This window comes from Anolis sagrei, chromosome 5 (genome assembly GCF_037176765.1).
Source record: "Anolis sagrei isolate rAnoSag1 chromosome 5, rAnoSag1.mat, whole genome shotgun sequence".
Lineage (NCBI taxonomy): Eukaryota > Metazoa > Chordata > Lepidosauria > Squamata > Dactyloidae > Anolis > Anolis sagrei.
Window position 1 is genome coordinate 159,848,199 of NC_090025.1, and position 24,183 is coordinate 159,872,381.

The 24,183-nt window shown below is 37.1% G+C and overlaps 1 protein-coding gene across 6 annotated transcripts in view; it reads left to right on the forward strand.

Moving 5' to 3' along the window:
* The window catches only part of ATF7IP (activating transcription factor 7 interacting protein), a 94,508-nt gene extending 70,834 nt beyond the window's left edge, over positions 1-23,674 (forward strand). For 5 of the 6 annotated variants that reach the window (XM_060777185.2, XM_060777188.2, XM_060777183.2 and 2 more), the window contains exons 6-15: positions 1,664-1,729; positions 2,827-2,888; positions 3,959-4,026; positions 6,141-6,767; positions 8,249-8,367; positions 12,090-12,159; positions 12,790-12,945; positions 14,650-14,835; positions 18,247-18,359; positions 19,315-23,674. In XM_060777185.2, the coding sequence (XP_060633168.2) occupies positions 1,664-1,729; positions 2,827-2,888; positions 3,959-4,026; positions 6,141-6,767; positions 8,249-8,367; positions 12,090-12,159; positions 12,790-12,945; positions 14,650-14,835; positions 18,247-18,359; positions 19,315-19,731 (1,884 nt within the window). In that variant the 3' untranslated portion in view covers positions 19,732-23,674. The remainder of the gene's footprint in view (positions 1-1,663; positions 1,730-2,826; positions 2,889-3,958; positions 4,027-6,140; positions 6,768-8,248; positions 8,368-12,089; positions 12,160-12,789; positions 12,946-14,649; positions 14,836-18,246; positions 18,360-19,314) is intronic. The other variant, XM_060777189.2, reaches the window with a different exon arrangement.
* The last annotated feature ends 509 nt before the right edge of the window (positions 23,675-24,183 follow it).

The window sequence follows — 24,183 nt, forward strand, 5'->3', positions numbered from 1 at the left end:
AGTGAACTGTGTGCTCTCTGGGTGGACGAACCATACCTCCGTTTTCATAAGGACAAGGTGGTGCTTCGCATAGACGTAGCCTTTCTTCCCAAAGTGGCTTCCAGCTTCCATATGTCTCAAGAATTAAATTTACTGGCCTTTTTCCAGAATCCAGAAACTACTTTGGAAAATCCCTCCATTTGTTAGATGTGCGTATTACGTTGATAGGACAGTGGGGATTTGGAAGTCTCCAAGATTGTTTGTGAAATACTGGAGAGATGCAAGTGGCCTTCCAGTATCAGCCCAACGTCTATCTTCCTGGATAGTATCAGCAATTCGGCTAGCATATAAAATGGCAGGTAGAGATCCTCCGCAGACTGTGAAAGGCAATTCTACAAGATCCATTTCCACATCTGCGGCCCTTATGAGGGGTGTTCCTTTGGAGGCTATGTGCCGTGATGCCATCTGGTCCACACCACTGACCTTTGTGACGCACTACAAACTGGATATCTCTTCCAAGAGGGATGCTTTGTTTGGAAGGGCAGTCGTCTTCTCTGTGGTGGTATGACGCCCACCAGCCAAGGTTAGTAGCTCACTAGTCTACCATATGTGCGTATTCACAGTTGACCACGATGGGAAAACATAGGTTGCTTACCTGTAACCGTAGTTTCCCAAGTAGTCACCTGTGAATTCGCACAGCCCCACACATCCTCCCCGTTGTTTGTCATGCCTCGGTTTTTCTAGCTGCTTCCACAGCAGAAGAACTGAGGCAGTAGCTCCGCACACCTGCTATTTATACTTGCAAGGGGAGAATGGGCGGGGCCAACCGCCAAAGTTTTCAAATCTAGTTAGACGGTTCTGAAGCTGTCTGCTCAGGTGCGAGTTCACAGGTGACCACTCGGAAAACTACGGTTACAGGTAGTTTATTTCTCCAATTAATCTAATTATAGAAGCAGAGACAGTAGTGTTGGATGCTGAAGATTCACCTAGGCACTCTGATTCTGCCCACAAATTAATAATTTTGAGGTAAAAATGGATTTTCACCAATACTAGTGGTTATAGCTGTATTCATGGAAAATAATATGCTCCCCTACATGAGAACTTAATTTATTTAACAGCAATAATAGAAATACAATAACTGGCATTAATGAAAAATACCAATTGTGAAATTCTTGAGTATACAGAGACAAGGTAATTGAAATGTGGTACCCATTTTGTAAGATGTTATATTAAAAATGCAACTAATTTCCCATTATGAGAAATGTATGTGGCTCAAGGGCTACTTTATGGTTAAAAAATACTTATATTTCTCTGATTTGAATTACAAATGTTAATGATGTTTTTATTTGTGGGATGTGGCTGCTGCTTGTCCTGTCTGGTGGATTCTTCTTATTTTATAATTCCTAAGGATGTGAACAGTATTCTTAGAGATAAGAAGCATATCATCTTCCATATCACCCTCTTTGCCCATTATGCATAATGAAATATGTCAGAGGAATTTGTCTGGTTGGGTTAGTGTTCTGCCATAGGCCTCTCTTATAGCAAGGATGCAGAGTTATGACACACCTTTTAAAGAAATGCTGAGTGGAACCAACAGTAGTCACTAGTTGACTTGTGTCAAATATATTATTGGAAGAAGAAAAATTAAAATCTTATTTACATGTTGTTTACCACTTCTTTAAAGGCTAAAATTGCAAGATTGACAAAAAGGTTTGGAGCAGCCAGAGAAGACTCCAAAAAAAAGCCTGAAGTAAGAATTAAACTTTTTGCTACTTTTCTGATTTACTGTTCGAAATAATTGTGGTAATCATACTCAAGGCATTCTCACATTTTTTTCATGAAAAATACTCCTAGACAAAATAAGTGGCTATACAATTCAAGGGATGAGAAAGTTTGTATATTAACTTGATAAACCTTTATTTCTGTTTAAAGAATTAAGCAGAATTAACATGTTTTCAATCACTTAAAGGGTTAAACGGGGGGGGGGGGGGGTTCTCAGACTGTAGTGAACCAGAATATCTTCAGTTAGTGGTATTTTATCAGAGATTATTTGTGCATGACTTTGTTGATATTTAGTCTTAGATAGACAATGAGTTATTATCGACTAAAAATTAGGACAGGAAGAACAGGGCGAAATGTCCTGCCGTTAGTGCTCCTATAGAATTAAAGAAATAAACCATAACCACAAGATTTCAAACTCAGTAGTCTAGTTGTTATTTTAAAAAATCTTTGCCTTCTAATTTAGGACATGCAGTATATATTTACTAATACAAAGTAAGTTGAGATGCCTGGAAATCCTACCATTAGTATTAACATGATTAAAAAATAGCAACAGAACTTTATAATTGTTATTATTACCTACTGGTGTGAAACATCAATAATATGTAATATTATTTCAAATACTTCACAGAATTAGCTTTACTACAAAGGAATTGCTGATTTGTTCTGTTAGAGTTGAGCACTTCACACTTCTGGCATACTCTGTGCAATGTCACTCATAAACCAGAGTAAAGACCTCTGTTTCAAGAGGTGGCTTTGATTTGTTTTGTAATACATTGGGGTGAGGAAATCAGATATGTCATCTTAATACTTTTTTGCAACAGAAAGTTCTTCCCCTGTGTTGTGTGGTACCATGAGAGAACAGGATTGTTGAAAAAATGTAGGTAGGCATACCAGTATTGCCATACATATAGAATTTCAGTATTTGATATTCCAGAGAAGGGGACAACATATAATAAATGAACTTAAAGAATAAGAAGTTGAGTTTCAAAAGACATAAGCATAGTGACCATGTATGAAGTACAACTTTTAAAACACAGACCTCATTTAATTTGCATCACTTTGCAGGATCCACATTCCCCAGGAAAAGCAGTCAGTGATACAGGTGGTATCAACAACGCGCAGTTTCGGTAAGCTTTGAAAATGTAGACATGCATTGTGTGGAATGTTTAAAATCGTTCTTGGAATTACAGTTGTTCCATTAAAAATATAAAAAGTTTGGGGGATTATATTTTTTGTATCCTAATTATTGTGGACTGTTTATGTCTTCTGCTGTTAAAAGCATGGGTCTGTTCATATGTTCTCAGGATGACATCAGGAGTAATCCACTATGTTTGGGTTCTCTCTGCTTGCCAACCGGTTCAGCAGGAGCTCATATTATTTATGGGTTTTTTTCTTTTGGAGCTTTGCAAGTGAAAGGACTGTGGTAGTGAAATAGTAGGTGGCCCCTTCTACCCACTTTACAGACATACAGGAGAAAGAGGTGGCCCTCTAGCATGCAACCTTCCACCAGAGGACAGCTCATGTCTCTTGCCACTTGTTTCTTCAATACTTGCTCCAAGGGGTTCTTCAACTTGAGGTTCTATTGCAGGAAGGCTTATGAAGTAGTTTGTTGATGAAGCACAGGTGGTTATCCAAGCTATTCTTCCATAATACTTTGGTTCCCATGACCCTCAGAGGCAGGCTTTTTTTTTTTAAGTGATTTTTATTGATGATTTTAAAAGGGGTACATCGAGAGAGTGTCAATCATCGACATATCAATAGTAAAAGTATGTCGGTAAATGATGATGCAGGTATGGGAGTGTGGATAGGGAGGGTGGGGGTGGGGAGGGGTGTGGGTTGGATTAGGGAGAGGTGTGCGGGGAGGGTGGAGGTTGAGGAGGAGGAGATTTAGTAATATAATCTAATGATTGTAGCCCGATTCTCATGTTAGTTTTGATTTGGATTGGATTTCCTTCGCAGGTTTCCTCTTTGTTCTATGGTTAGTTGATATTAAAAAAGTTTTTGCCTCAGAGGCAGGCTTTGAAGAAACATGTGCTCTAGAAACGGATCTCTAGCAGCCAATGTAACCTGGACAACCTAGTGGAAATGCATCAAAAAGACATCGTAGCCTTCCAGAACTGAATAGGATCTAGCATTGTACTACTTATTTCTACAGCTGTATTGCTTGTCATAGCTAACATAAATATTTATTTCATAGAAATGCTGGCACAGTAAGACAAATGCTTGAGTCCAAGAGAAATGTGGGAGAGAGCACAACAAATACAGGTAAAAATATTTTCCGATTTCAGGTACAACATTTTTTCCCCTTTGGAAGCATTTTATAAGTATCAGTGTAATTGTGCTAGACGAAAACTATAGTGGCAGTGATTACTTTCCTTTTCAAAACTGAAGTGTTTCAGGATTGTAGAATACGATCCCCTGAAGATACCCTTCCAAAGAAACATCTATAGAAAATCAGAGCGTCACCTGCCATGGAGTGTGGGACAAAATGTCATGGTGAACTTCACATTAATTATGCTATGGCCTGAGAGCCCATAACCTTTTATGTTGCAAATGCTCTCTGTGGAATATAGAGGACAATTTTGCATATCTCTCAGCATATTTGTTCTCCCCACCTCCATTTTAGGCTAGGGGATGCTTTTTAAAAAAATGTCAGGTAACTTCCTGTTTGTGATGAAAGCCTCTCTTGGGCCTAAAAGGGGCCAGAGAGAGATAAAATTGGTAAAATTCCCCCTCACATCTGTAGGGGCTTTTGGAATTAAAAGAAATTCAAAATTAGTGAATTTTGAATTTCCTGAATTTGCTGGTGAAAGTGCACTCCAGTTGTCTTGAGGGTTGTCAACTCCTGCTTTAAGACAAACTGTAGTAGAGGTGTATTGTCTGATGTATGAGAGAACACACAATCCCAAGTTGCTATTAAATTTTATTTTATTCATAAATGGGGAATCAGGTAATCCCAAGAGTCTTTCAAAATGCTTTCTAAATAGCGGCAGTGGCTGAGTTACAAACAGCTAACTAACAAATGATTCATAGTTAAGAACAGAGGTGAGACAACAGGAATCGAGAGAAATCTACTTCTAGGAAGGAAAATTCACTCCTGGAAGTTTTCATGGGGAAAAGATGTCTCCCCTGAAGCTTTCTCACCAATCTTTGTTTACACAATAAGCCAATTTTTTTCCAAAATCCAATTATCATACAGACAAAGTGAGGTGAAATCTTCTGAACGGAGGCACAGACAGCAAAACAAACACCATGAGGGTGTTAATGCTTTCCTATGCCATTGAAAGCTTAAAAATGCATATATTTGGTTGGAGTTACAAATGTAACTCCAACTTACATATAAATTCAACTTAAGACTAAACCTACAGAACCCATCTTGTTCATAACTTTGGGACTGCCTGTAGTTAGATGTTGAACAGCCACACAGAGATGTTTTCGTTTATTTATTTGTTACAAAGATCATTCACAAATTCTGAAGTTGGAAACTTATATACTTGAGTATAAGCCGACCTGAATATAAGCCAAGACACTTAATTTTACCACAAAAAACTGGGAAAATGTATTGACCCGAATATCAGCCAAGGGTGGGAAATGCAGGAACTACTGGTGAATTTCAAAATTAAAATGGATACCAATAAAATTACATTAATTGAGGCATCCGTAGGTTAAATGTTTTTGAATATTTACATAAAACTGTAATTTAAGATAAGACTGTCCAACTCTGATTAAACTATTATCCTAACTTTCTTCAATGTAAATATGCTTACATATCCTTCCAACAATAGAGTAAAATAATAAATGAAATAAAAATAATAATGATAGAGTAAATTAATAAATGTAATAATAATAATACAGTAAAATAATGCAAATGTAATAATAAACAGTAAAATAATAAATGTAATATAATAATAATAATAATAACAACAACAATATAACAACAGAGTAAAATAATAAATAACTCTGATTCAAGTATAAGCCAAGGGGGACTTTTTCAGCCTAAAAAGGTGGCTGAAAAATTCTGCTTATACTTGAGTATATATGGTATGCCCCAAATGTTTCAAATTGCAAACAGCAGCATTTCCCCCATTTTTCTCCTGCAGTTGCAAGGGGGAGGTAGACAGGGGAATTAGGACCACCCAGGCCCAAGCCAACATGGTGTAGTGGTTTGAACATTGCACCGTGCCTCTGGAGACCAGAGTTCAAATTCTCCTTAGTCTCAGGAAGGCAAGGGCAAACGCCAACTGAACTAATTCTGAGAACAAAACCCCATTATAGGGTTGCCATATGTCAGAAAGGATTTGAAGGCCCAAATCTTTCCATATGTTCATAGTAGTTCATTGGAACAAAATTTAAAACTTTTCTCCTTTTCTTTTTTATAGTGTCTGCTACTACTATTACTACACCTCAAACACAAATCAGCGGACATACCAAACCACTAACACCGATCACCTGTGCACCTGTTATTCCTGCACCTAACACAGCAACAGTAGTTGGCACAAACCAGGCGTCTGGTGGCAACACACAGCCAATGTCTGTTTCTCTGCAGTCCTTGCCGGTAATACTGCATGTACCTGTTGCAATGTCTTCCCAACCTCAGCTTCTGCAAGGCCATACTGGCACCTTGGTTACAAACCAGCAATCTGGCAGTGTTGAGTTTATTCCTGTACAAAGCTCATCTAATGTTGGTAACCTAACCAAAACTCCATTGGCTTTGCCATCGGCTAATTCAGCAAAACCCAACAACAGTCCTTCTGTACCCAACTCCAGTATTCAAAGGAACTCTCCAGCAAGTGTTGGCTGTTCAATAGGAACAACTCTCGCAGTACAAGCTGTCTCAGCAGCACATCCTGTTGCACAAGCTACAAGGACTACTTTGGCTACTGTAACTACTTCAGGGATCTATACTCCTCCCACCAGTAGGAGTAACATACAAATGAAAATCCCTTTGTCAGCCTTCAACCATTCTGTTCCTTCAGAAACAAGCACAGCAGCAATATCTAGAATTGGTAAGTTACATATCTCCAACCACTGCACTTGAATAATGATACAAAGCTGATATATCTGTGGGAAACATGCAATCCTTGGCATGAACTAGTTCATGAACTACAGTACTTAAGTTATTACTAAGTTAAAAATAATCCTTAGTAAATTAGGTCATTAAACTGTTAGGATACATTCGGTAGCTGCCTCTCCTTTCGTCATATTTATTAAAACAGGAAAGATGGCTACATCAGGAGAAGTAATGTTAGAATTGAAGGAAATGTGTCATGTGGCTCTATTAAGCAGACCAATAACAGACTCTTGATTTCTTTGAAAAGGCAGTAGAGCTGAAAACAGCTAAGTTTGAGAAAGAAGGAAAACAATAATGGAAAGGAGGAGGTGAGCCATCGAAGGAAATTGTGCTGGGAAAAGTTATTTGTTTGCTTAGCAGCTAAACCAAAGCCCTCAGGCGTCCGGGACACTGTCAGAATACCCCACAGAATGCTTGTATAAAGGAACTATGAAATCCAGGGAACTGTTCAGTAACTTCTCTCCCTGTATTGTTCTAAATGGATTTCTACTGTATATTGTGTTATAATATACGGGTATCATATAATGTTGCAAGAAGGCCTTTTAGCCAAAAAGGAAGTTCCCCCACTTCTCTTAGGTCTGTATAAAATGAAAATGTTCTAGGCAGGAGTACAGTATTCTCTTCTGTAACCCCTCTCCATTGATTATATGCTGGACTCATTTCAGTGTATATTTCATATTACATTATTGTGGTGAACTGCAGCAAATCACTTTGTAATTCGTTTTTCATATACTGCTAGGCCCTTGATTAATGAAGTGATAAGGTTTCCTGAGATATATGCTAAATTCCTTTTTTGTCTTGGCTTTTCCATCTCTTTGCATGCATCTACACTGTGAATTAATGCAATTTGACACAACTCTAACTGCCATAGTTCAGTTCTATGGAATCCTGGTCTTTGTAAGTCCCATTTTATTCTTTTATAATTTTAAAAGAATAAATGAGACCTTTTGAGAAAGTGAGTTACAACAGTTTTTATTAACTCCGGAAATCTCATGGACTTGCCCAATGCTTACCAGTTTAATTGACAAGTTAATTAACAGTTACTTTCCAAATTAAAAATATATTCAGTATCTGTATTATTAAATTAATTTTCTAACATTTCATATTATCAAATCTATTTTCAAACCCAATGTTCCAAGTTATCAAAACATGCTGATTTTTAAATAAATCTATAATTTATTTATTGTCAATTATATGGCATTAATCTGCTGAACATTATATTGGAATGCCCTTCAACTAAATGCATGACTTAATTTATCTTGTGAAACCTAAATAGAGTTGCCTCATTCAATTGGTGATAACTTGATAAGTCAACACTTATATAATTTCTCTTACTTCATTAGTATACTATAGTTGTGACTCGCAACAAAATTCAAGCCCGTGTATTCAAAATTATGATGAATCTTTCTCTTCTAGAAAATCAAGCACCTAGGTTGCTGCCACATCCACCACCTCCTCCTCCTCCTCCACCACCACCACCACCTCCTCCAACAGAAACTTCATCCAACAAAAAAGCATCTGAGGTTGCATCACAGGTAAGCTGTTTTGTATTATTCACAGAAATCGATATCATATATTTCCCTATTTAGGAAATCAACTTGGATGTGGTCCTTATGTTTGTGAAATATCCATGATTTAATATTTCTTTATTAAAGAAATATTTATTAAAGCTTTAATGAAAAGCAGTGCTACATACCAGTTGGGACAGAGCTTTCTAAAAATGTTAAAATCTGTCATTTCAGTAGCAATACAGAACTGGTCATTTTCCTCATCAGCTTGCGGGTAATAGTATCCTGTAAATGATCAGGGTGTTGATGAAATTAAATACACCTGATTCATAGATAAAAGAACAATTTCCTGGTATTCGAGATCATTTTCAAAAAAACACAAGTTTCCCAAAGTGCGGTGTGCTGACATAGTTTTGTATTAGGCGTGTGCATTTCAGCTGAACCGCAGTCAGTTTCTGCTTATTGTGTACAGTGCATCACCTTTTATGTTCTTCTGATGACTAAATCATATTTTTCATAGCAGTAAATTGCAGATGTTTGTATATAGTGCTATCAAAAACGTGTTAGTGCAACAGTGAATCATATTAGTAGCAAGAATAAGGCAACTTCTTATATTAGACTCAGGCTGAAATCTGCCCTGTATTTATTTGCAGTGTTCTCACTCTTGTTCATTTGCACCTTGTATTGTGCATCATTCTGCATTTTAATCGGTTTTATCATTTTATTAATCTGTCCGCACTATGTGTACTTTTTTACTGCTGAACTATTTGGGTCTTTGGACTGCAATAAAATTTTGGTTGAATAATATTGCAGTGGAGGAAAAAGTATTTAGTCAGATGCCAATTGTACAAGTTCTCCCACTTACAAAAATGAGAGAGGCCTGTAACTGACATCATAGGTAGATCTCAACTATGAGAGACAACATGAGAAAATACATCCAGAAAATCACATTGTCTGATTTTTAACAAATTTATTTGCAAATTATGGAAGAAAATAAGTATTTGGTCACTTACAAACAAGCAAGATTTCTGGGTCTCACAGACCTGTAACTTCTTCTTTAAGAGGCTCCTCTGTCCTCCACTCATTACCTGTAGTAATGGCACCTATTTGAACTTGTTCTCAGTATAAAAGACACCAGTCCACAACCTCAAGCAGTCACACTCCAAACTCCACTGTGGTGAAGGCCAAAGAGCTGTCGAAGAACACCAGAAACAAAATTGTCGCCCTGCACCAGACTGGGAAGACTGAATCTGCAATAGGCAAGCAGCTTGGTGTGAAAAAATCAACTGTGGGAGCAATAATTAGAAAATGGAAGAGATACAAGACCACTGATAACCTCCCTCGATCTGCAGCTCCACGCAAGATCTCACCCTGTGGGGTCAAAATGATCACAAGAACGGTGAGCAAAAATCCCAGAAACACACGGGGGAACCTAGTGAATGACCTGCAGAGAGCTGGGACCAATGTAACAAAGGCCATCAGTAACACGTGGGGAACATCAATGGACGAGGCATTGGAAGAGTCATTCAAAGCCAATCAGGGATGGTTTGGTAATTTTAAAAAGAGAACCGGCTTCACTTTGTCGTGAGGCAGCAAACTTGAATGTTAAGGCTGCTGGAGATTTTATAGTAGTTTTTAATCAAACTGATTAGAAGTCGAAGGATGCATCCTCCAGGAAGTCTTCAACTGTGACTAGAAAAAGATGCTGAGTAGTGACTAGAAAAAGATGCTTTCGGAAAAAGATGCTGAGTAGGGCGTATATAACAGCAGAGGAGAAAATCCTGCCAGACCACAAGCTTATGAAGGATAGGTTAACCCTTGGACTGTGCATAAATGGGAATGGTGACTACAAGATGAATCCGCTGCTCATATATCACTGAAAACCCCAGAATCTTTAAGCCTTAAAGAAAAACTGCAGGTTATCTGGAGAGCAAACCCAAAGGCGTGGGTCACCAGGGGGTTCCTTCTGCAATGGGTAAACCTGATCTTTGGTCCTCCCATCAAGAAGTATCTTTTGGAAAATAGCCCTTCTCATCCTTGACAATGTTCCCACCAAAACCAGAGGATGACATCCTTAAAGAATTTAACTTTATTAATTAATGTATTGTACCTTCCAGCCAACACCATACCTATCCTGCAGCCCCTGGACCAGCAGGTGATTTCAATTTTCAAAAAGCTCTTCACCAAGCACCTGTTCTGGTGCTGCTTTGAAGTTACTGAGAACACAAACCTCACCCTTTGAGAGTTCTGGAAGGATCACTACAATATTGTGACCTGCCTCAAAATTATTGATATGGCCTGGCAGGGTTTTATAAGGAGGAACTTAAATTCTGCATGAAAGAAACTGTGGCCTGAGGTTGTGTCCAAAAGGAAAGTTATCTGTACAAGTGAGATTAAGGAAACATTGGTAATGTGAAAGGAAAAATTCAGATTTTATTGAAAAGAAGCACCCTGAAAAAGTTGCAACAATCATGTGTTGGAGCTGTGTAATGACACTTGCCTCACTCATTTTAGAAACATTTTGAAAGGAAGAAACAACCCCTTTTGGACAGGTTTTTATTGAAATGCCCTGTAAGTAAATGTGAAAAAAGTGTGGCGAAAAAGGCAAATGTCAGTGAAGAATAAGATTATGTGAAGCCTGATCTTAAGGAAAATACATCCTCTACACTTAATAAATCCGGTTTATTTCTTTACATTATCTTTTATTACATATTATTTTTTTACATTATTTGTTATTTATAAAGTACAATTTTCTTATTTAAAAATATGTAACAAAAATTGGTGTGGTTTTGGAGGGGGCTGGAACAGATTAATAGCATTTCAGTTCATTTCAATGGGGAAATCTGATTTGACATAAGGCCAATTTGAGTTAAAAGCTCAGTCACAGAACAAATTAAACTCATAAGTCAAGGTATCACTGTCCAAGTATAGGTAACAGTTACATAAAGAATTAATGAGCATCTGGACTGTGAAGCAACCAATTAAAGAAAGAATTCAGATAAGTCTCCACTACAGTAAAAAACAAAACACGCAAGTGAACAGTATAATAATTTTCCAGGTTCTGAATACAGTTCACAGAGAAAGTTTTGTCTGCTGATGGCCGCACTGTTGCTTTGCTGACCTTTGAGATGAAGATGGTTTTATTAAAAATGTCACTGGCAGAGTAAGTTTAAAGGAGCCATATGGCCAAAAGAATAAGCACAAGTGAGATTAAATACTCCAAGAACACTGTAATACGTCACAGACATTTGGCTGCAAGACTGACAGAAGAGGAAGCAAGCTTTTCAAACAGTTTCATCAGAATTGAAATTGATATGGAACCAAGCCTTTGGACAATAGTTCTCATTGCAATAAGTGACAATAGAATAATGCAGTTTGACAACCGGAATGGCTCCTGGAACATGCCCTTGGATTGTGTAATTTTAATTAATTGTCTTAAGATTGATATGTTTTAATATTTGGTTTTAATATATATGTTTTATCCTATGTATGCATATATGGCATCAAATTTCTCAAGTCACTCCTGACACAAAAAAATGTGGTTTCAAATGATTTAGGTCCTGATTAAATTAATCACAGTAAATTAATGGGATACCTTAATCATTGAGTAACTTCTTACACTGATTTCAGTAGAAATCAGTTATGATTCATTTAGTCTGGATCTCACCTACCAAATGGCATTTTAGCATGCTATTAGGAAAGAGAGAAAGAAATACAGTAAATAAATAGCCTTTCTTTTAATTTACCAGAGTGGTAAGGCCCCAGGAGGAGGAGTAATTGATCTGACACTGGATGAAGAAGATGCTGCCTCATCTCGGGGTAAGTGATGCTTGGTCCATTATGGGATTTGGGTAGCTGGAGAGGATGAATATGTATACTAGAATAAATGTTTGCTGAGTAAAATGGTTCTACCAGAAAGCACTTCTTAAATGTGCTTTGAATGTAAACTGATATTTCCCCTTCTCCCTGCACAGAATGCATGTGCCCATATGTACAGTTCAAATCAAGTGATCTTATAGTCCATAAATGCTGGCCATTTGTTTGCTTATTTAATAGCCTCCCTATCCATGAGACCCAAGGAAGCCGGGGAGGTTCACACACACACACACACACGTTAAGGAATTGTTAGAATTTCTTGCTAGATTTTGTATTATTATTCTAAAAATGTTCATTTTTGAGCAATTTCTTAAGATTTTCATGTATTTTAGATAAATTGTAGGAGATCTTATTTATTTGAAACTGCAACATTACAAAACAACTATAGATATAAAATGGAGTAGGGAAGCTCCTCTAAAGTGTATGTTTTTCCTCCGAGAAAAACAAGATGCAAAAGGCAAGTCTCCAAGGATTGCTTCAAGCAAGACATTTGTGGAGGGATATGAAACAACTTGTTTTTCTAGCTGTGTCTGTTTTCCATATTCGTTTTTGTTTTTGTTTAATTCTAAACAGATGGAAAGAAACAGAACCAGCCTAATGTTTCTGGAATGAGCCTGTTAACTCAGTCGGTAGCTCGTCCCCTGCAACCAGTACAGACAAACCCTCCCCAACAAGCAAGTGCACCAACAAATAGCCTACCACAGACCACCATACACGTTTTACCCACAGGTAACCCCCCATGTTTTAGTTTTGAAGCCTCATCCTATCAGATAGGATGCTATATTACCCAGAGCCATGTTTTGCTACAGTATTTGCACACAACTAGACCCATATTAGGATGATAGACCTACTCTATCTCTCCTACTCTATCTTCATCTCCCATGCAGAGGATGTTCTTTTTTATAGTCAGTAAAAAGTTGAGGGGAAAATTCTCCCAAAAAGTTATTGTATTTTCCAATGGGGGTCCTTTTTTCCCCTGAACAATATAATGTTTGGGGACAAAAAAATATGGTACACCATTTTGTGGTTGAAACATGATGGAGAGAATCTGGTGAGAGTGGTCAGATGAGAAGCAAGCGATGGACTTTTATGTAGTGAGAGGCAAGGATGAAAGGACCTGGTAATGACATTCACAGACAGCTCAGAGACAATATTCGGCAACACCCACGGCCAAAGAAGACGCAAATACTGTTAGAAACTTTTGGACTGCTCCTTGTAAAAAGCATTCCTTGCCACACAATGCTTGAAATAAATAAAACAAAATAAAAATGTGGCACATAGCATGGAATGAAAGGGATCCTACCAAGTTCAAAGTGTGGAAGTCCCTTGGCTAATCTGAATGCATACTATGTTCTGCGATTCCTTGTTAGACAAAATAAAATCTTGAAGGAATTGCAGTGTCCATTCTCAGGATGCTGACACTTCGAAGCAGCGATGAGTCTGAAGAGATTTTGTGCACCCTTGAGATGCTTAAGGTAGAACAACAAGAAAGTAATGTGAGAAGACAATGTATGACTTTAAAGATGATGGACTGTGCTTGCCAAAACAGCTTTGAACCATGGTACATACTAGGGAAGACGGTTTTCATTGCTAAATAGCTGGTTGAATTAAATGCCTTTCTAGCAGTTTATGCCAATTAGACATGGAAAATAAGGCTTTAATAGTGCTGTGGTCACGCAATGCTAAACCTCATGGTCTCTGAAAGGTTAGGAAACACCTGCTAGGATTGCACCGTGGTGCCAACACTAGTTGTATCAGGAGACCATTTTTTTACCAGCTTATTGCAGCTGGTAATCACAGACATTTCATAGGAGTTTAATAGAAGTTGTTGACATTATTATTATTACTATTACTATTATTATTATTATTATTATTAGTAGTAGTAGTAGTAGTATTAGGGAATACAATCTGAAATATCTAAAGTCCCCAACTTCTCATAATACAAAAATATATTTGTTTTACATCTGAATGATGCCCAAAGGGGAGAACGGACAAATAATTTATATGGATACTCAGGGGCAAGCTGCATGAGCAGCTTTTATTCCTTCCATCACCAAAGTACTGAATTATGTGTACTTTATATGCTAATTTAAGGCCCCAAAAGTATTATATTGTATGTGTGCACGCATGTGTGTTGGCACGTAATAGGGTCAGGAATTTGAACTAGAATTTAATCCTGATGGTATCTGATGGACTACTGGAAGATCTCTTGTTGCAATACTTCTATGCTATTTTGATATCTACTGCAAAATAGTCTCATAATGGTTTTACTATAGATGTTCAGTAATTGAAAGCCATCTCTTACTTTCTTCAGTAAATTCCATATTTAAAAGGCAAAGTTAATGGAACACTATGAGTTGTTACTTGATTCATATGTTTCAGTTTGCTTTTGAGATATTTATCCTTAGTATTCCAACTTTCCCTTTTTTATAGCCCAGACAAATATGAATGTAACCCATCGCCCAGTGACTCAGATTGCTCCCAGGCTCCCAATACCAAGGAACCCTGGTAACCATCAAGTAGTCTATACTGCTGTTCCTGCACCATCAGGGCAGAATCCTGTGCGAGCCCCTGTTATGCAAAGTCCCGGTTTAAGACAGGTCAATCCACAAAATTCAGGTAAGCAGCTTTTCTAACATACATATATATATATATATATTGTGTGAACTCGGAACCCTCTGAGAATTATTCATGAATTCATTCAGACAGGAAGTGCATTACATTCAGAAGGGTGGCTTCACAAATCAGTTTATAAACAGTAAAATCATTGGACACAAGCACATATGAATAAACAAGAGCACACGTGTCAGAATTAATTGAAATGAAATGAAAATTGAGATAGGTTGAGGGAAAATGTTCATTACACATCTCAAGAAGAGACAGCTTAAAGAAATCCATTTTAAAAGTTTTCTTAAAAGATCTGTACCAAAGTGGGAAAAGAGTTGTGTAGTTTGAGGGTAACCTTTAAATTCAGCTATTGGATGATGATGATCATCATCATCATCAACTTTCTAACCAGCGTTTCTATTATGCTTAGTTGATCCAAAAAAAAAAAGGGTTCAAAACTCCTTTCGGATGTAGGGGATGCTGGTGGTCCGATTCTAAAGTCACTTCCAGATTTTTCAGAAAAATTCAAAACTTTTCAAAACTTCTGAATTGATTTGTTAATGCAAACATGCATGCACAGTAGAAAAAAAAAACAGCACTGGCACTGGGGAAACTTTAGGGGATTCTCCCTCCCTTATTTTTAGACCAATGCGGATGTAACTTGCTACAGTGGCAAAACACATGGACCTCTGTTAGCTCAGCAAATTTCATAAACTTTGACTTATCCATGGATTTTTGGCAATTTTTTATAAAAAACATTTATTTATTTTTTGCTAATTGCAGGCAGTGTTTTTTGGTTTTTTTTAAGATAATTTTTATTCGTTTATCACATTTATTACATACTATTGCATTTTGTACATCAGCCTCTTTAACATGTTGTTTTATTATTTTGCTTTAACATTTCCCCCCCCCCCTTTTCTCTTTTTTTCCTTTTTTATCACCACAGTGTTCCCCTCCACCTGTCTCAAGCCCCAATTCTTACATTTCATCTGTCCAAAATTTCATTTCTTCTTGTGACGGTAATTTTCCTTCCTTATTTTTTAATCCATTTACCACAAATCTTCCCCATACAGCATCAAAATCACTTTGTTTCCATATACCTTTTTTAACCTTTAATATACATGTCTATCATTTATTGCTATTTTCCATGCTTCCTTATAGCACTCCTCTATTTGTATATTCATTTCTTTTTTCCAATTCCTTGCTATGAGCAGTCTTGCTATAGTTAGTAAGTTTGTTATTGCTTCTTTATCCTCCTTTTTCAATTGCTTATTGTTATATAATGATAGTAAGGCTATACTAGGACTTTTGTCTATTTTCATATTCATTATAGCTTCTATTTCTCTAAATACTTTCTCCCAAAAAGTATTTACGTATTTACATTGCCACCACATGTGTATATATGTTCCTGGTTCTTGACACCCTCTCCAACAATTTATTGAGTTATTTTTATTCATATATGCTATTCTTACCGGTGTCAGGTACCACTTCCATATTAACTTGTAATAATTTTCTTTAACTCATATCGATAGATTTTTTAAATGTCTTTGTCCCCATAACTGTTGCCACTCTGTTTCACTTATTTTTATCCCTAAATCCTCTTCCCAAATCTCCTTAAGGGTACACTTTTTTATTTTTTCATCCTTCATTTCAATTAGTATCTTATAAATTTTGCTAATTGTACCTCTCAAGTTTTCATGTTCTTCTACACCCCTTCCCTTCTGTATTATTTGTTCGAATTGATTGGGTTGGCTTCAATTTCTATTTTTTTTTCCAGTTTATTAACCATTGTTCTAATTGTATACAATGAAACCATGACAATTTTATTTCTTTAAACTCTTCCAACATCATTTCCCTCTTCATTTCCACCTTCATCCAATCCCCTATCTAAATTTATTTCCTTTACCTTTTTATCCATTACTTTTTAAAAAAAATTTGGGAACTTCTTTTCCATCACTATTGGGGTTATAATTGATCCCTCCTTTATTAACCTCCCCTTATATTTATTCCATATTTCCAGTATATTACTCAACATTGGGTTTCTAATTTCCCTCATTTCTTTTCTAGTAAACTGTTTAAAAAATATATTCCAAGTTTCATCTTCCACTTTTCCTGAATCATTACTAAGCCAATCTATTCCCTCTTTTTTAACCATTCCTTCTATAACCAAACTTAATCTACTTGCTTCATAATTTTTTTTATATTAGGTAGCGCTAGTCCACCCTCCTTTTGTGATCTGTACCATAACTGTTTATTTAGTCTATTTCTTTTACTTCCATTACAGTACTTATTAATCTTTTTTTAATAATAATAAAGAAAATCTGTTCCTCGTTGGGTGGTCTTTACTTTGAAAGTAGTTGTTCTACTCCAGAAACTTTGTTTGTGTCGCACAAACTATGTTAAATTGGTGGAGAACAGAAATAATAGTACAGACCCCATTAAGGGACATCTAGACTGACCCCCTTCTTCCGGGCAAAAACTCTCCTGACATTCATTTGCTTCCACTACTGAATTGGAGGGGACCCTCAAGACACATCCATCTGTTTATTTCTTTCTGCAGATGCAATCAATCATTTTATTTCATCATTATTAATGGCTGGCGGGCTGGCTGTGGCTGGCTACCCCAGTGCCTTGTTCATGGCAATCAGGCAAAAGTAAAATGATTGGTCTTTAAGCAGTTTATGTTTTCTTGGCTTTGCAAAAGTTGCTTACTGCTTTGCTGCTTTCTTTAGACACACTTGTAGATTCAACCAGTTTAGTTTATATTTAGATGAAGATTGCTACAGACAGCTATTTTTGGGTCTTTCAGCCATTTTGGCTAATGCGCAGGCGAGCATTGTGGGAAATGTAGTTTAACAGCAGGGCCTTTTGCAATCTCTACCATTGGGGCCTAGCCTTCACAAACTACAATTAAAGATGGCTGTGATTAGCTACGCCCACTGCTTCCCTCCTTGCATCGCTGGCAGAAGGCATGAGATTCCCTTGCCTTTACCAAAGTTGCTTAATGGTTGTGAAAATTAAAATAACCTTGGGAGACATCGGAACATTATAGAATATATCCGAAAAAGGTAAGTGGTTCAAATTCAGATTCCCCCCCCCCCCAACCTTTCCTGCATGGTTCAAAACTGCATTGGATGTCTAAATTCGTATGTTATTCCGAATTTCAGTCTTTTCCGAATGAACCTAGTTTCTATCCATTCTGGGTCAGAGCTGTTTCTAACGTTTTTTTTTTAAAAATGTTAAAAATTCCCAAGATACAAAAGTTAAACATAAGATTAACCAAGTTGCTCCATCAGATGAAGGGAATCTATTTACTGAGCTAGTTGCAGATATTTTAAGGATTTCGAAATAATTAATCAGCTCAAAATTAATTGTGTCACTAGTGCAACTGCCACACAGTTGTCCTTCTTTTGTTATCTGTAGGTATGACGGTTCGAGTGCCTCAGACAACAGCATATGTTGTGAACAACGGGCTAACCTTAGGATCTGGGGGGCCCCAGCTCACAGTACATCATCGGCCACCTCAAGTGCATTCAGTGAGTAGAACAGCCAAATACATATATTTTCTTGGATTTGTAAGCCATTCTGGGGGCATTTTTGACTGAAGATCAGGATATAAATGCTGTAAATAAATCAAACTGAACTATATACCAGGGTGAATTAATCATTAAACTGATAGGGAAACCACTAGCAATTACTGATAGTAAATTTGTGAATGTTTGAGTGTACATGAAACACACATGTACTCATTTTGTTCATGGTCAACACTGTCTGTCAGCTCTTCATACAGAAGTGTAGTGACATCTTGTCCCTTGACTTTATAAAGGGACTTGGTTATGCATTTGAAAACCTCTGAAGATGCCAGCCACTGATGCAGATGAAATGTTAGGAGAGAATGCTGCTGGAACATGGGCATAGAGCCCAAAAAACTCACAGTAACCCAGTGATTCCAGCCATCAGTTATTACTTGATCATCATCAAATTTTGGCTATAAGAAAGTCTGCCAATTTACAATATGGCTTGCATTTTCTAGTGTACCCTTTGGATTCCACAAGAAATAATCAATGCACATTCAACTCAACTATATTGAAATCAGTTTTCTTTTCACTCTGATTTAATTTATTGTTTGCTTCACTGTGAATTTCCCTCTCCTCATTTTTATTGATAACTCATGTTTTTCTAACATACCAACATTTTAGAAATAGTATTATATTTGTACATATTACTAGCTAGCTACATTTTCAAAGGATCAAAAAGCTAGACTCCATGAGAACTTTTTTTAAAAATACCATCTTAGTGTATGATACACATTTTATTGCATTTACAGGATTTTTTTCTAATTTTTATTCATTTGTTTACAAATGTAGGGAAATGCTTTTGTGTACCAGCAGGCATGGCAGTATTGACTTGTTATAGAGCACACCTGTTCAAGGTGGGATGTTGAGGCAACCTTTTCTGCTGCCTTCATTTCTTTTGTTGTCTGTTCCTCAGGAGCCACTGCGGCCTGTGCACCCAGCCCCGCTGCCAGAGGCCCCACAGCCATCACGCTTGCCTCCTGAAGCTGCCAACACCTCTCTGCCTCAGAAGCCACACTTGAAGTTGGCACGTGTGCAAAGTCAGAATGGCATCGTACTCTCCTGGAGTGTTTTGGAAGTGGACCGAAGCTGTGCCAGTGTTGACAGCTATCATCTGTATGCATACCATGAGGACCCCAGTGCCACTGTGCCTTCTCAGTGGAAGAAGATTGGGGAAGTAAAGGCCCTCCCGCTGCCAATGGCATGCACACTGACACAGTTTGTGTCTGGTAGCAAATACTATTTTGCAGTGCGTGCTAAGGACGTCTTTGGGCGCTTTGGACCCTTCTGTGACCCACAATCAACAGATGTCATTGCTTCCCAGAGCAGTTAAACTTGAGACTTTGAAGGCTTCCATTCTTGCTCCTCACCTGTGGCTTACTCTGGTTTTGGGTTTATTCTCATGCATGAAATGTGCTGTAAAATACCATCTTGCAGGATTATTTTGGACAGCTATGTCATACACTACGAAACTTATCTATCCAAAACCAAAATAAATTCCTAGCCTGCAGTTTGGAGAGCCTGTATTGCTGGTGAAATCTTGAAGTACAAAATCTTTACTCCTTCCCTTACAAGCTAGTCTACATGCAAAGTAGAGATCTGATGTTTATCAATGGATTAATCAAGAATCTCAAGCTGTGATACAAAGGCAAAGAAAGTGTTCAGTTGTCAGATTAAGACGGTAAGCCAGGATTCAGGGTCTTGCTGTCTTTTGTTCAGGAACAGTAACCAGTCTTACTTTACAAAGCATCATCTACTTTCTAGAGAGCAAAGGACTTTGTGTGTGGCCAGTTCTTGAAGAATGTATTTGCATCTGCTTATTTGAGCAGAACTGGGGAAGAGTGAACAGTACTACAGCTAGCTCATTGCTCACCACCATAGCCAGGGGCATTCTGAAGTTAGACCAAAAACAGGTTTGTAGAAAACTTTGTTTGAATTTCCAGCCCTCCCCTGACCCTCCTTAAGGTCTTTCTCTTTTTTTAAACAAACATTTAATTTGTGCCTTAAACAATAAGTTTGAAAATAAATGCAGCCACACTTTGTGCTTTCCTCCTGCTTTTGCCCTCTTTCCTTCTCTTCTTTTTGCTAGACCCAGAATGTCCTCATCTCTCCTTATAGAGTTTGAAGACACATAGCACCCAGCATTCTTGGGTTAATTCCCAGTTCATTCCAATCAATATTTTAAGTTCATTGTTCTGAGTAATCTGTGAAAGTAGGTTACAGTTGACAGCTTTTGGCTTGGATCATGTTCTTTCTAGAAGATATAGACCGGTAGCATCAAAGATCTCTTTCTCTTCACTTACACACAAATACTTGAGATGCTGTGCAAGACCAATTTGATAAAACTCTTAATGAAAGCGATCAGATAAACTCCTGATCTAATATTTACTCCTTTCAGTAGTGGAGTCAAGGCAATAGAATAGTGCCTCTGCCTGGTTTCATCCATCACACCAGGAGATAGTCTCAGAACAAATGCCTAAACCACACCTTTGGACTTTGAACCGTCTTCCAGAGGAAAGTATGGCACATCTATTGTCATCCTGGCTTATCAGCTCCAATGGTGGGGAAGGCTCTTCTCAAGTGAGTTGAAACTGAAATGGAAGGTGCAAAATGGGGACACACTGATGCTTGTTGGTATTTTGTATTTTGGGAAGACAACATTTACTTCAGTTTCTGTGAGAATATACACTGAGTAAAAATCGTTGCATTTTGCTATATGGTGCATCTTTTGTCCTTGTCTGCATTGCATTCCATTTGAGCGACACAAAACATCCCCTCTTTAGCTTGCCTGTCTAATGGCTCTAGTTGAGAGAGAGATTTGAACTGGCTGCATTCCTTGCTTGTTTTTTGTGAGGAATACTTTCAATCTCAAGCAGTAAGTAGACAGGAGACATTGCAGTGGTTTGCCTCTTTCTGAATAAAGGCATTTGCTTTTTTGCAACCAATGTAAGCAACCAATGAGATAAGTAATATGGCCACTGTAAAGATCAATTTTTCCTTAGTTTGGGAGGACTTTCAATACCAGAATTATTTTTTTAAAATACAATTCTAAAATAAAATGCTTGGCATTAGAAGCACATAAAATATGGTGTATTTTGAGTTTGAAGAGATTAAAACAAAGGGCATTCCACTCTGTTGTTGATCTCAGCAATCTCTGTTATATGTATCCAAAGGCGTTATATTGTCTGCATTGGAAGAAAGTGACTATTCCTCTTACATTTTATTGCACTCAGAAAATAAAATCAACCCTGAATGGAGTTAGAAAGGAAAGTGGTTTTTAAAGGCTGCATAAGTAACTCATTTTGTAGTGGAGTACATAGGACAATTAAAAAAAAATAATTTTCCATGAAACTGAAATAAATTATATTTGCTAAATATACCTAGAAAAAACTTAAATTTGGGAAATGTACATCTACATGTTTAGTGTTTTACCTGAGAGAGAGCAAGCAGGTATTAACAGTTAAAGCTTCACTTTATTGGTTTTTATGACACCATTCTTCTTTGAATCAAATGAATGTAGGGCAGGTGCAACTACATTAAAAAAAAGTTAAATAAGGACATAGTTTTGTCTTCAGATTTCTGAACTAAAGAGGGAAGTACACTTTCTGGAATGGAATGGGAGAACTCACACTTTTGCAACTTTACAACCTTGTATTTGATGCCATATTTCTTAATTTTTGCCCAAAAGCAGAAGTCTGAGTTCATCTGGCTAAGTACAGGTATTTGAAAATAGTATTTTCTTTCTCTCTATAAGTATTCTAAACTAAACTGGCTTTCATAATACAGAAGTGGGAGCAGATTTGATTTTTACTAGTTTGTGCTCATTTAAAATCATACATCCTACTCAGCACTTTGAATATATTATTAATTAGGAAGGAACTGCTTATGATTTTTAAAAAAATCTTGAAAAAGGAGTTCAGGGAGAGATTTCAGTGTCTACATTGAACTGTACCAGTATTTGTTTTTCCCCACCATACTATGCTTTTACTATAGTATATGGTGGGCACATGCTTGAAAAATCTGTTTTCTACTGTTGTCAGGCTGCTTTTACATGCAAAACAGTTTGTTCTTTCAACCCAAATTACACTATTGTTTTACTCTTTATATTTAATATGTTAGATTCCATCTTCTGGTTCAAAAGAATTTCTATTTAAGAGGAAAAGATAAAAGCAGAAAGTGTTTTATATTCAAAAGGAGAATGCGGAGGGACAGTTACTGGTGCATTTAAATTTCCTTGTAGTTTCTGATTCTTAAGGTATAGCCAGAAATCCTGTACTGGAAGTCATATGTCGTATTGTATGTCAAGAACTGTTGAAGTATCAAGGCTAATTTAAGGGTGACCATTCAAACATTTTGTTAGAGCTATAATTTGCAAACAGTTCAAAGAAAAAAAATAACATAACTGTTGACTTTGAGAGCATGAGGAAAGATTGTGAGATTACAACTTTTGTAGTGAAAGCATTTACTCTGGCTCACTCTTTCATGCATAACGCTTTGTCTAAGAGAATCAGTGTTCCAGTGTGTCATTAGCTTTAAACCTGGGTCTCAGAGCGGCCACATTAACAATGTTAGAACTGCAACTGCAATACATAATGAAGCTGGGAAAATGACCCCTTAGAATGCCTTTATTATTCTGAGTCAGAGGCAAAAGTACACAGGTATTTGTATATGACAACTTGATTCTTTAAAGATACTTCTCTTTTTCCCTTTGGGGTGTATGAATATGAAAACGGTACTAAAGTTTTGGCATCACAAAGGAGGTTCTTGTATTGCCACAAACAAGTTATTCCATCGTTCCTGTAACTAGTTTCATGTTAAGAAGAGTAAAATGTACAAGTAGGTAAAATATAAATTATAATGTGTTTGATCAATATTTGACAACACACTGATAGATTTCTTACTGAACTGTGCTGGCATTTTCCTGTTTAAAAATATATTTTAAATGCTGTCTGCCCTGGAAATTTTATCTGTAAATAAAGTGATCAGGCAGCCAGATCTTGGGCTACCTGCTGAACTTGTTAACTTATCAGCCATTGTAAACTGCTACAAACCCCTTTCTATAAACTTGCACTCTTTTTTCCTTTTTCTCCAGATGTGAACATGTAAATAAAGATGAAGTGTGACATACCAAGAAGTCCGGTATAAGCAGGGCAATGACAAGTTCTCCTAACTTTTGTATGCATTGTAGATTAGTGTCTGTATACGTGTTACTTGTAGTGGATTTTTGTCTGACAAGCCTGAGATTTATACTTTGAAATAAACTACTGGGTTTTTAACCTCTGGAGTTTCACGTAGTTGGTTCCGATCAGCAAGAAAGTCTGGTGGTTTTCGTCCATGATTTTTATAGCACATGCATATGTAATACAAGCTGGGTACACACGTTCAATGTTTCATACAAAAGAACTTTATACCGGTTGCTTTGGAGAAATTGCATCTGTATACTAAATAGAATTAACTGGATCCAGCTTCAAGGTCATACATTCTGATTGACTGAAGTGGATTTCTTTGCTCCATAGCAACTCTTCTAACATTTCCCTGAGGCTACACAGGAAATACTTTGGTAATCAGCTAGCTGCTGTGAGGGGTTTGATGTGGTGATAAATACTTTTTACACTGATATAATATGAAAAAGTAAGACCACGGATATATATGGGAATTGACTGACAGATGTGAAAAGTTTGCTGGCATGCATATGTATGAAGATGAGCTGAGAGATCAACAAGAGGATGAATGGTGTGATTTGAAGGAGTTTCTCGTGTATTCTCCAGTACACGTTTACCAGTAT